General features: G+C 49.6%; 2 protein-coding genes across 3 annotated transcripts; one reads left to right on the top strand and one right to left on the bottom strand.

The window, feature by feature from the left end:
• The first annotated feature begins 324 nt into the window (after positions 1 to 324).
• On the top strand, positions 325 to 1,272 carry LOC120713735 (dehydration-responsive element-binding protein 1J-like). Its single transcript, XM_039999694.1, has one exon. It carries the CDS (start codon positions 413 to 415, stop codon positions 1,088 to 1,090), a length of 678 nt encoding a protein of 225 aa, XP_039855628.1. The 5' UTR covers positions 325 to 412; the 3' UTR covers positions 1,091 to 1,272.
• Positions 1,273 to 3,296: 2,024 nt separating this feature from the next.
• LOC120713734 (sorbitol dehydrogenase-like) lies at positions 3,297 to 6,120 on the bottom strand. Of its 2 annotated transcripts, XM_039999692.1 has the most exons (5): positions 6,089 to 6,120; positions 5,469 to 5,524; positions 5,179 to 5,364; positions 4,556 to 4,623; positions 3,298 to 4,425 (listed from the first exon to the last, which is right to left on the bottom strand). In XM_039999692.1, exons 2-5 carry the CDS (start codon positions 5,476 to 5,478, stop codon positions 3,514 to 3,516), a joined length of 1,176 nt encoding a protein of 391 aa, XP_039855626.1. In that variant the 5' UTR covers positions 5,479 to 5,524; positions 6,089 to 6,120; the 3' UTR covers positions 3,298 to 3,513. The 2 variants fall into 2 exon arrangements, with proteins under 2 accessions (XP_039855627.1, XP_039855626.1); XM_039999693.1 differs by lacking the exon at positions 6,089 to 6,120 and having other exon boundaries at positions 3,297 to 4,425; positions 5,179 to 5,524.
• Positions 6,121 to 11,736: the final 5,616 nt, after the last annotated feature.

The raw sequence follows: 11,736 nt of genomic DNA, 5'->3' as shown, positions 1-11,736 counted from the left end.
TCGGCGACGGCGACGCCCGCCTTCGGGTCTCCGCGCCGGGGACTCGGCCCAGCCCCCGGTTTCCACTACCACTGTGCCACACGAAGGTTCCCGCCTGCCGGAACATGTCAAACAGGCCACCACCAAGGAAAGAAAGAAGGCAACTTGTTCATCACAAGCTACGCTACGCACCCGTCGCCGTCGTCATCACCAGGCAAGCGCCGCGTCAGTTTCTGCCCGGCCTCCCCCCAAAGGCCAAACCAAACCCGTGTTCCCATTCAACTACAGTAGAAATCAAGGACACCGTCGCCTAGCATAGCGCCCGGAGCCCGGGGAGTACCTATAAATACGGCACCTGCGCTCGCGGACCCGCGCAGCAACTTGCACCGAGACCAAGAAGCAAACGGTCAGCGAGCCGGCGGCAGCAGCAGCCATGGAGCACGTCAAGAGCGCCGCCGAGCCTCCTCCGGAGGAGGGCGGCCGGGCGGGCGAGAGCCGGCCGTCCCCGCCGAAGCGGCCCGCGGGGCGGACCAAGTTCCAGGAGACGCGGCACCCGGTGTTCCGCGGGGTGCGGCGGCGCGGGCGCGCGGGGCGGTGGGTGTGCGAGGTGCGCGTGCCGGGCAGCCGCGGGGACCGCCTCTGGGTGGGCACGTTCGACACCGCCGACGCCGCCGCGCGCGCGCACGACGCCGCCATGCTCGCGCTCTGCGGCGCCGACGCCAGCCTCAACTTCGCCGACTCCGCCTGGCTGCTCGACGTCCCGCGCGCCGCCGGCGCCCCCGCGGAGCTGCCGCCGCTAGCCGACGTCCAGCGCGCCGCCACAGAGGCCGTCGCGGGGTTCCTGCGGCGCCACGGCGGGGACGCGCCGGCGGGGGACGCCGCCGCTCCGCAGCACAATGCCGCCTGGTCGTCCTCGCCGCCGCCGCCGCCGGCAGGGCCCGTGCTGGACAACGGCAGCTTGCTCGAGCTGGACGTGTTCGGCGGCATGGACGCCGGATCCTACTACGCGAGCCTGGCGCAGGGGCTGCTCATCGACCCGCCGCCGACCGCCGCGGACTGCCCGGAGGACGACGAGGACTGCGACGCCGGAGAAGTGGAGCTGTGGAGCTAGCTATAGCTCCCATGAATCGAGGACCCCGAGTAGGAGTAGAACAGAGAGGAACATCTGTTTCATTTTCATTTATTTGTGCCCTGCAACAAATCGGGCAGGAATCAAACAATCTGATTTTTTGCCCTGTCCTTTCGGGTTTCAGTGGAACCGGAAATAATGGCATTTTGGTGGGTTTTACTCAAGTTTTCATCTTCCAATTGAATCGATCAAATTTTGCTAAACGGTTGGTTGAGCCTGAAAAAAAAAATGATGCGCACTAATGAACGAACTCTCCGAAGTGGAAGTTTTATGGGTACAGTTATCTATGCTAAGAACTAGATAACTGTGCTAGATGGATTTCATGATGATGAAACTCTGCTCACATCCAAACTCCATTTTCCTCTCTCTCCTTGTCATATTAGCAAAATTAATGATATTTAATATCTCAAAGAAAGAGTCCTTATTGCTAGATGCAAGATACGATGGTGCTCCGAAGCACTACTGTGATTTAGCACCTGGTGCTTCAAATATAATTATATTTTTTTCTCTACTGTCATGGTAACTCCCCGGGAAGGAAGTGATAGGGGACGAGGAAAGTTTGGCGAGAATGAATATTTTTTTTTCGAGGTAGGACTTGACATGCTTAGGTATAGACTGGAGAGTTTTATTCTAGATAGTACCCGGATGACGTGTCCAGCCTTATTACCTCATGATTTATACTCTGTTGCAGCTCTTACTATACTTGAGTATCCCAAAAACAAGGCCCGGCATTTTATCCATTAAAGAAGAGTTTGGAATTTAATCTGGATATAAATCACAGTGCGTATCAACAAGTCAAATGGGATATACGTGTCTGCTGTGGAATGGACTGCTGCAAGAACTACCACATGTAGGTAGCATGCATGTATCTCAAGTGACAGCGACCGTTCCTAAACAGAAGCAAGTGACAGCCACGGGCGAATCGATCCACACGATGCAGCAATTAACTAGCTAGTGTTGCATCCGTGCTCGTCTCCCCCACTTGCCCGCGGAGGCCGGGAGCCGGCAAGTGGGGAGCCCGGGGAGACGTGGGCGCACGCGGCGCCGCTCGGTCGGGTCCCCGGCGACGGCAGCGCTGGCGTCGTCACCGCGCGACGGCGGCGGCGGGGACTTGGGACTCGGGGTCCTGCAGACGCGCGCTCCTCCTCCGCATCTTCGCCGGGAAGGAATGGGTGGCCGGGAAGGAAAAGGTGGTTTTTGTCCTGTGCACCGCCACCGCGAGGCCTCGGCGGCGCCGGACAGAGCGGCGGTGCCGGGTCGGCCGGGTCTGTTGGGCGGCGCCGGACGTGACGGAGGACGCGTCGAATCGAACAGGGGAAGCTTAAGCCCGAAGTCATGCGCCGCGCCGGCTCGGTCGGTTCAAATGGGAACACTCGCTCGCCGTGTGGGGCCCTGAAAAAGCAGAGCCTTGTCGTCTACCGGCCGCCCATACCAAGCTGCGTGCTCATCTCCGGAGCGGCACGGCAGCAGATTGCCTTGCATTCCCCTTCCGCTCGTCGCGCACGGCCCGCCCGAGTCGAGTCTGGGAACAGTGGCCTTTCCGGACGGCGCCGCGCTACCAGTCTAGCGCCCGTCTCGTGGGTTGGCTTGTGTGGCGCTAAGAGCCCGGTGAGGAACGGGTGGGCTGCCTGCCCAGAGTTCAAGCCCATTTCAGGGAGTGGGAGCATCTCGACGTGTTTGCATAGGACTTGGTTACATCTCGAAAAAAGAATCTCGTATGTACGAAGTATTAAATAAAATTTATTTGCAATTTTTTTAAAAAATATATGTAACTTTTCGTGATGAATCTAATGACGGTAATTAATCGATGATTGACTACAGTGATGCTATAGTAACCATCCTCTAATCACACGGTCAAATGTCTCATCAAATTCTTCAGCATTCCTAACGCAGGAGTTCTGAAGTTGGTTTTGAAAACTACCTTAATTTAATATCTCTAATTAGTGGTCAAAGTTGATACAAATCATAATATAGCACAAATCAAAATCAGCCTTGGTTTGATACTTTGATTACTCCAGTTCGAGGTCTCGGATATCCTGTGCCAAAACCTCATCGGCCTCCAATCGAATCAATGATCCAGTTCATTGGAGAGCGGATGATTTCCAAAAACGGGGCTCGAAATTTCGCGCATCCATCAAGAGCACGTCATCAGACAATGGCCGACGACAGCACGAGAAGACACAGCAAGAAACAAGCCAGCAGCGAAAGAAGCAACAAATTAAAGCCACGGTTATTCCAATCCAAAACAACGCCATGGCATCTCGCCGCCGATCAAGGTTTTCTGCGCCCTTCGCCGGAGGATCGCCGACCGACGGACGGCGCCGGCCACTTCCCCTACCTTATTTTATTCATCGATCGATCCCCGGAGCGCGACCGGCGGCCGCCTACCCACCCAGTCGTCCGGCCTAGAGGTTGAACATGACCTTGATGGCGTCGCGGCCGCGCGCGCTGACCTCGAAGGCCTCCTCCACCTCCCGCTGCGAGAAGCCGAAGCGGTGGGTGATGAGCGGCTTCACGTCCACCTTGCCGGAGCGCAGGAACTCGATGCACAGCGGCCACGTGTCCTTGTACCGGAAGATGCCCACCACGTCCACCTCCCGGATCGCCGCCGACGTCAGCGGCACCGTCATCTCGTTGTGCCCCATCCCCACCAGGCACACCCGCCCCCCGGGCCGCGTCGCCTCCAGCGCCGTCGCCAGCGTCTTGCTGAACCCGGCGCAGTCCAGGCTCACGTCGATCTCCGCGCCGCCCAGCGCCGCCTGGATCCGCGCCACCTCCTCGGCGGTGTCCTCGGGCCTCGCCGACACCCGCACCGCCGCGTCCGCGCCCAGGGACTTGGCCACGGCGAGGCGGTGCTCGTCCACGTCGACGATCGCCACGCGCGGCGCGCCGAAGGCACGCGCGGCGAGCAGCGAGACGAGGCCGATGGGGCCGGCGCCCATGATGAGGACCGCCGTCTCGGGCCCGACCCCGGCGCGGCGGCACGCGTGGACGCCCACGCTGAGGGGCTCGCACATGGCGCCCTCCTCCAGGCTGACGCCGTCGGGGAGCTTGAAGCACAGGTCCGCGGGGTGCACGATCTGGTTGGCCAGCGAGCCGTGCACGGGCGGGGTGGCGAAGAACTTCATGTCGTCGCAGAGGTTGTAGCGCCCGCCCTTGCAGTGGCGGCAGCGCCAGCAGCTGATGCCGGGCTCCAGCGCCACGCGGTCGCCGGCGGCGAGGTGCGTCACGCCGGAGCCAACCTCCTCGATCACGCCCGCGCACTCGTGGCCGATCACCATCGGCTCCTTCACCACGAAGTGCGCGATGCGCATCTCCTGCGGATAGATAGATAATTCAGTTCAGTTCAGTTCGTTCAGCAAATGCTAGTAGTATTTGACTGAGTGCTCTGACTGATCTATATGGTCGAGAACACCATGGATCGATGAGCAAGATAGGCGCACGAACCCTGAGGTAGTGCACGTCGCTGCCGCAGATCCCCACGGCCTTCATCCGCACCCGGACATCATGCGGGCCTGAAAAATGCCACCCCTTACTGTCAGTATACATGCCTACTGACTAGTGCAGTTTTGCGTTCTGACTGACGAGCTCTATCCAAAACCGTGCCCCTAGACAGACAGACAGACAGACAGACAGAGGCAGTATGCATACAGTATTTGCCCACTGTCAGAGACTGTAGTGATTCAGCAGACGAGACGAGACTGTATTTTCTCCTTTACGTATGACCTTAGCTTTTTCTTATGTGAAAAGAAGAACACGTGTTCTCCTAAAATGGGGAAAACACCGAGGCGGACCCAAATCCGCGATCTACTGTAGAATCATGACTAGTACATCTGCATAATATTCCGCACGTTCAAGCAAGATGGGATAATGTAAACAAGACTGAAATTTGTCAGAGCTACTTGGATTTGTGCACCGCAGGGGAGCGAATAGCGATCTGCGCAAGAACGGACCTACTACCGATTTGCAGAGGAAAAAGAAAAATGGGTACTAATCCGGCAGCGAAATGAATCGCAAACAAGCGGCAAGAAGTATGTAGGACAGAGAAGAGCCATAATCCGATTGCGTACCAAGGGGCGGAAGCTTGAAGGGCATGATCTTGAGGGTGTTCTTGGCGACGAGCCACGCCGCCATGTTCTCCTCCACCTCGCCAGCCGCCGCCATGGCGTCGCTTCCTTGCCCTCCCTTCACCATCCCCCACTCCTCCTCTCCCCTACTGGCTGGGGGGCTGGGGGGGCTTCGGCCACCTCTACTGGCTGCATAGTTCGATGCCATCGGAACAAGCGGAGGTGGAGGAGGAGAAAGTGAAAGGAGAAGAAAGAAGAGAGAGGTGGGAGAAGAGGAGGAAGAAGATTTCAACCTTGTATCATCACTGCGAGTGAGCTGGATCCGCCGGCCGCCGCTGCCTTCCCCTGCCTGGCAATGGTACCCGAAACCCGAGTACCCGACGGGTTTTATCCGATAAGAAGACGGGTATGGAATGAGTTTTCTACTTGTGAGTATATTATTAGGCAAAATCTTGTACCCGTCGGGTATGGCGGGTACGGGTGCGGATGTATACTACTCATACCCGCCTACCCGCGGGTAAGAAATACCCGCACAAAAAAATAAGCCATATTAAGTATCTAACTAATTTTAGCTCATATGGCCCATGGATTTGGCCCAAATCCAATTAATCCCTCCTAGTATATATATTGTTGAACTCTCCTTCAAATCCTACTCCACACTCACTCTAATTTTAGTTTGAAATGAATTATTTTTCATATGAATATGTGATATTTATATGTAATTCTCGGGTATACTTTTCGGGTACGGGTTACCCGTCGAGTATAAATTACCTGCCGGGTACGGCTATGGAAGTATTTTCCTACCCATGTACGGTTACGGGTAACCCGACGGGTAAAACTTAGTTCTAGCGGGTACGAGTATGAGTGACCAATATCTGACCGGGTATATACCCGTTGCCATCTCTACCTCTGCCCCTCGCTCTCCTACTGACAGGCACTGTGTTCAGAGCAGGTGGGCGGTGTGACGAGTTTATAGCGGGGGAGTGACGCGACGCCGATGCCGACGCGGACGGCATCTCTAGGCAGGCAGGCGGGCAGCAGCGGCACAACTATCCACGGCGCGTGTGATGCCTTATCTGTTGGGGACGGGCGGCGACAGCCAAGGGCGCATGAGATTTTTCATTTTTTGGCCTCGCCACGCCTGGCCCGCGCGCTCCCAGTCCCAGCCTCTCCGTCACGTTCACACACCCGCTCGCTCTCCCACCCACAGGTACCTGTGCTCGCGTGGCTCACGGTATTACTGTCTTGGAGCGCTCCATCACTCGAGCCCCGTTTGGTTGCGCGTTGTAAAAATTTTGAAAAGGCATCTTTCTATATTTGAAGTACTAAATATAGACTAATCACAAAAATAATTACAGAACTCGTATGTAAATCGCGAGACGAATCTAACGAGCATAATTAATCCGTCATTAGAGGTTGTTTACTGTAGCATTACTGTAGCAATTTAGCGTCTGATTACAGCCTAATTAGGTTCATTAGATTCGTCTTGCCATTTACAGACAGCAGTCACAATGTGTTTTTTATTTCGTCTAGATTTAAATCTCTATGCAGTGTCGAATTTTTTTTTGGAATTTTGAATTTTGGAACTAAACACGGGCTTGGCATCCGTTGGCTCTGGCTCTGTCTCTCGCCGCAGGCAAAATCTTGTGGATCCATGGATGGACATGGATCGGAGCCGGCCGGTGATTAGACCATGCTCATCTGAATGATCAATGCGTACCGTGTCCACGCACCCCTGCGTCTGCGTGTCGGGGCCACATCTTCTTTTATATCCCGTCCTGTCGCGTCCGGAAGACGGCGACATAGCAGCCAGCCTGATGTCAGTGCAAACAGACCAGACGCATAACAAGTTGTTTGTTTAGTTCGCGAAAAAGTTGTTGTAGCACGTTTCGGTTTTATTTGGTAATTATTATCTAACTATGGAGTAATTAGTCTCAAAAGATTCGTCTCGTCATTTATAACCAAATTGTGCAATTAGTTATATTTTTTAACTATATTTAATACTCCATACATGTATCTTAAGATTCGATGTGATGTGCGTCAGTGAAAAATTTTATAAACTTTTCGCGGAACTAAACACAGGCTAAGTCCCTGTTTAGATCTTTACTCGTAAATCCGTAAACACAAAAAAACATCATATCCAATGTTGGGACACATGCATGGAGTATTAAATGAAAGTCTATTTACAAAACTTTTTGCATGGATGGGTTGTAAATCGCGAGACGAATCTAACGAGCATACTTAATCTATGATTTGCAACAGTGATGCCACAATAATCATTCACTAATTATGGATTAATCATAGATTAATTAGTATCATTAGATTCGTCTCGCGATTTACAACCCATCTATGCAAATTTTTTTGTAAATAAACTTTATTTAGGGGACCAATTAAATTTGTAGGCCATCGAAGTTATATCACCAAGGTAAATCAAGGCTAGGGTAAGGATAATCAAGGCCGTAAAGTACTATAAAATTTAGTGGTATTTATTTTTTGTTTTTTCAACTAACATGATAACTTCTAAACCCTTTTAATATTTAAAATATTTATATTTATTTGTTGTACTCAACGAAGATCTCATCCACATGCTCTATTTTTATCAAATGTTGTAAAAATATAGATATTTTAGGATTTTAAATTTTTCTCATCACTAAACCACCATCTGTAACCCTTGTGTGCGAAGCTTCTCTCATCCTTGTCCTCTCCCATCCTCTTCCACTGTAGCCCACCGAGATCCCATGGCCTCCAGACTCTTCCTCTCCTCCTCTGGCATCTCGCCGGCAGGGATTGCATTATCGTTCGATAATCAACGATTATCGACTCATAATCGAAGCCGATTTTAGCGATTATCATGATAATCGAAGCCAATATCAACGATAATCTGTATTGATTATCGCTACCGGGCTCCACTGATAAATACCTTACCGTTGGTAAGGTATTCCCTGCTCGCCGGTGGTGAGAGGAATGTGGGCCGGTCCTCTTCTCCTAGTATATATATTATGGTATAATATCTATAGTCTGTTGTGTCCGGATGGGCGCTCGAGGGCCGCGCTACCACTCCCCTGCTGTTGTGGCCATTGTCGGTGCCGCCGGCGTCCTCGTCGCCATCTCTATTGTGGTGGCTGCAGGGCAAACCCGAATATTCCCCCCTTCCTCTTCTTCTTCCATTTGCTCCGCCCGACAAAATCTTCTCCACTTCGTCTCCTCCTCTGGTGTCTCACTGGTGGTGAGAGGAAGGTGGGACAATCCCCGTCTCCTAGTATATATTATGGTATATTATCTGTGGTCTGTTGTGTCCGGATGGACGCTCGGCGGCCGCGCTGTCGCTCCTTTGCTGTTGTGGCCATTGCTGGTGCTCCCGGCATCCTCGTCCGTCAACTTCTTCATTATGGTGGTTGCAGGGTTCCTCGCTCCCTCTTCTTCTTTTTTCTCCACCTGACCAAATCTTCTCCACTTCATTTGTTTTCCTAGTCCCGTGGTCCGGCTCCTCCACTTCCTTCTCCTTCCTCCTTCCTCATTTCTTCCTCGTCTTGCTTCCAAGTTTCTGACTGAATCTGCTTAATTATTTTAGTTTTTATTTTTATTAGAGTCACGGTAGATCTGCTTGCTCATGCTACGGATTTGTTTATGTTCATCGCATGAGTGAATTGGTGAGGTCGTTGCTTACTGATTTTGGCTGTGATTCTGGTTTGCTTCAAGGTTTGCTTCAACTCTTCCTCTGTTGCCTTTTCTATTAAGCAGCTTTGAGCTTTTTCTCTTCAGGTCCCCTTAGATCTCTGTCATTAGTTGTGTTGCAAGCCTTCCACCAGATTTGAGGACTCTGCTTTGCCACTTTCATCTGTATCCTTGGGTTGAAGGTACGGTGTTGGTTTTCATCAACGGGGTCTTCTGGGCCCCTTTGGATGTTGGTACCTCTTGTGGCCTTCACCGGCGAGCTTCACGGCAGTGACAATGGTATTTTGCAGCTTGTGCGTGAATTCACCGAGGTCGTGCTTCTATGATGCAATTAGGTGTTCGTCTGTGTTTGACCGTTTGACTTGGTTTGTAATTGGCTCCTCTTATCTATAATACTACGACTTCTATAATATATGTTATATTTTTTAAAAAAAATAGCATAATATAGTCAATCACATCTTCATCAATTTCTTGTCACTATCTGATGAGGTTGCGGCAGGACCTATATGATGTCTACCGCTTATGCTTCCCTTGACAACTAATTATGCATTGCAACAATAAGTGTTCTCTAATCCATAATTTTTATGGAGTTTTTTTATTAAATGAAGATCAATAGCTCATCGTAAATTTATCTATTTACTAATCGTACTTGGCATGGAGCCCTTAATCATATCCTAATTTTTTAAATCTTTTTATTACAAAATTAGCTATTTATAATTGTATTTGATATGGACTCTAGAATTTCATTACTTTTCTAATTCCAAATTTATATGTTTACTAATTGTACTCAATATAGACTTTTTGGGCATGTCCTAATTTTTCTTAATTTTCTTATTCCAAAATAAACTATTTATTAATTATTTTTGATACAGACTCTTGAGTTAGTCTAGACTATTACATCTTTGTGAAATTCTTTAGTGTAAATTCTTCTCTTTTTTAATTGACGCCTTTAATGTGGTGGTTATTTTATCACTCCCTTATTTGAGCATTCAAGCCGTTACTTAGCGTTGTTCGTTCTAAGCCTTTATAATCTCGGAGTTTGCGCTGTTTTGAGATTGTTTTAGTTTTTGGTGGAATACCAAACACTCAGGACGTTCTTACTCATTAGCAATTATTTGGCTTCGCCCTCACATAGCCGTGCGATGCGTGGTTACCAGATGAGGCTGAAGCTTCAAGATGCGATATGATACAGAAAGGCTGTAATAACATATCAATCTGCTGGTAGTGACTGCATACTAGATTTTTTTTATTTCCCCTTCCTACGTGATATATTTCTCCTTTGAGAGGAAGGCACGACTTACCTTCTGTGAAAAAGTATGCTGGTTTCCTAACAAAACTTCTAATTCTATTATAGAATTAATTATAGAGTTGTATCTAGATACAACTCTTTATATCAACCGATCTATTTATCTTCCATATTTTATTTCTGAATTTAATTACTATAATTGTATTTGGTACAAATTCATTGAACCGTTAGATCTTCATAAAATCCAACAGTCTAAATCCTTCTCCTTTTTGGATTAACGTGAGAATTTCTAGACCCTCTCGACGAATGTGGTGGCTTCTTTTAATATTCATTATTAATATAACAGATAGAAATAGATAGATAAAGCTCCTTTCATGTACGACGCAGGCCTCAACTATAAACAGGATGCACCGTCAGTATCTGCTACCGGACACTTGCGCATGTTTTTCTTTCTTTCTTTTTTGCGTGACAAAGGAATGGGCCGCAACTAATAAGAATGACTGGGCTGCGACGCTGCGACGGTGGGGGGTTTAACAACATGGTCCACCTAGCGATAAAGCCCGCGGGCAAATCTGGGGCCAGGACGTTGGGTTGGGCCGACGCTGATAGAATCAAACTGGTCTCTCGTCCATCAACTAAACTCGTCATCATCCATCCGATTGCCGCAGCTAAAATGGTCCCCTACTCCTATGCGCTGATTCAATGCTGTTTGACTCTCACAGCACAGGGGACCAATATCACCATCCACCATCACATGATGCTTCATACTCATAGTTGCTAGGCTTGTACTTCGTATTATTCTTGACTGACCTCCAGGGCACCATATATAAGATGGTCAGTTCCACTGCCACCCATCTCTATACTCCCTCCGTCCCCAATTACTAGTTATTTTAGCTTTTCTAAATTTATAGTGGCGTAGCAGAGAGTAGATATCTAGGTTCGATTTTTTTTTTGCGTCGGCAAGTGGCCCAAACACAATATGGGATGTGTTTAGTTCCTCCAAAATTTTCAAACTTTCCATCACATCGAAACATTAAATATAGCAAATGACGCATGCATGGAACATTAAATGTGGGTAAACAAAACAACTTATTGCACAATTTGGATGTACGTTGCGAGATGAATCTTTTGAGTCTAGTTAGCTCATAGTAGGACAATATTTATCACATACAAACGAAAAGTGTTACAATGTTTTTCAGCTTCACTTTTCGCATCTAAACACAGCCATGGCGTGGTCTTTAATTCTGGCAAGCTAACTTGTATTAGTATCCACTCGCGTAGTCATGCAGGCACATTGAGTCATTGCAGGCACCATGATAAGTTTTTAAATAAATAAAGTAAAAACCATGATAATCCAGCATCAAAGTAGTGAGAAGAATGTCTCTGCCGTGCCCGGCCTCGCCATCAAGGTACCAACTAGTACACATGTCCTTGATGAGCGCCGCGTTTAACACGATGGTAGTGCTACTGTTCCTGCACCAGCAGGGCACTGTGCGATGTTAAGCAGATGGAATACGAGGTGCTCTATGGACACGGGCAGATTTTTCATAAGGGCCGTTTAGGAGGGGGCTCTAAAACAGCTTCACCGGTGAAGCCAAGAAAAAAATGATTTCATCCATCCTTTTTCTTTACCCAGCCTA

This window comes from Panicum virgatum, chromosome 6K (genome assembly GCF_016808335.1).
Source record: "Panicum virgatum strain AP13 chromosome 6K, P.virgatum_v5, whole genome shotgun sequence".
Lineage (NCBI taxonomy): Eukaryota > Viridiplantae > Streptophyta > Magnoliopsida > Poales > Poaceae > Panicum > Panicum virgatum.
The sequence above is the reverse complement of the archived record's forward strand: the minus strand, read 5'-3'. Positions and strand labels throughout refer to the sequence as shown.

Bases quoted from the DNA above. Each gene is read 5' to 3' on its own strand.
- LOC120713735 (XM_039999694.1), top strand. From the start codon at position 413: ATGGAGCACGTCAAGAGCGCCGCCGAGCCTCCTCCGGAGGAGGGCGGC.
- LOC120713734 (XM_039999693.1), bottom strand. From the start codon at position 5,383: ATGGCATCGAACTATGCAGCCAGTAGAGGTGGCCGAAGCCCCCCCAGC. The intron at 4,624-5,178 runs GTACGCAATCGG...GGCATTTTTCAG, and splicing joins CTTCAAGCTTCCGCCCCTTG to GCCCGCATGATGTCCGGGTG. The intron at 4,426-4,555 runs GTTCGTGCGCCT...ATCTATCCGCAG, and splicing joins GCGACGTGCACTACCTCAGG to GAGATGCGCATCGCGCACTT.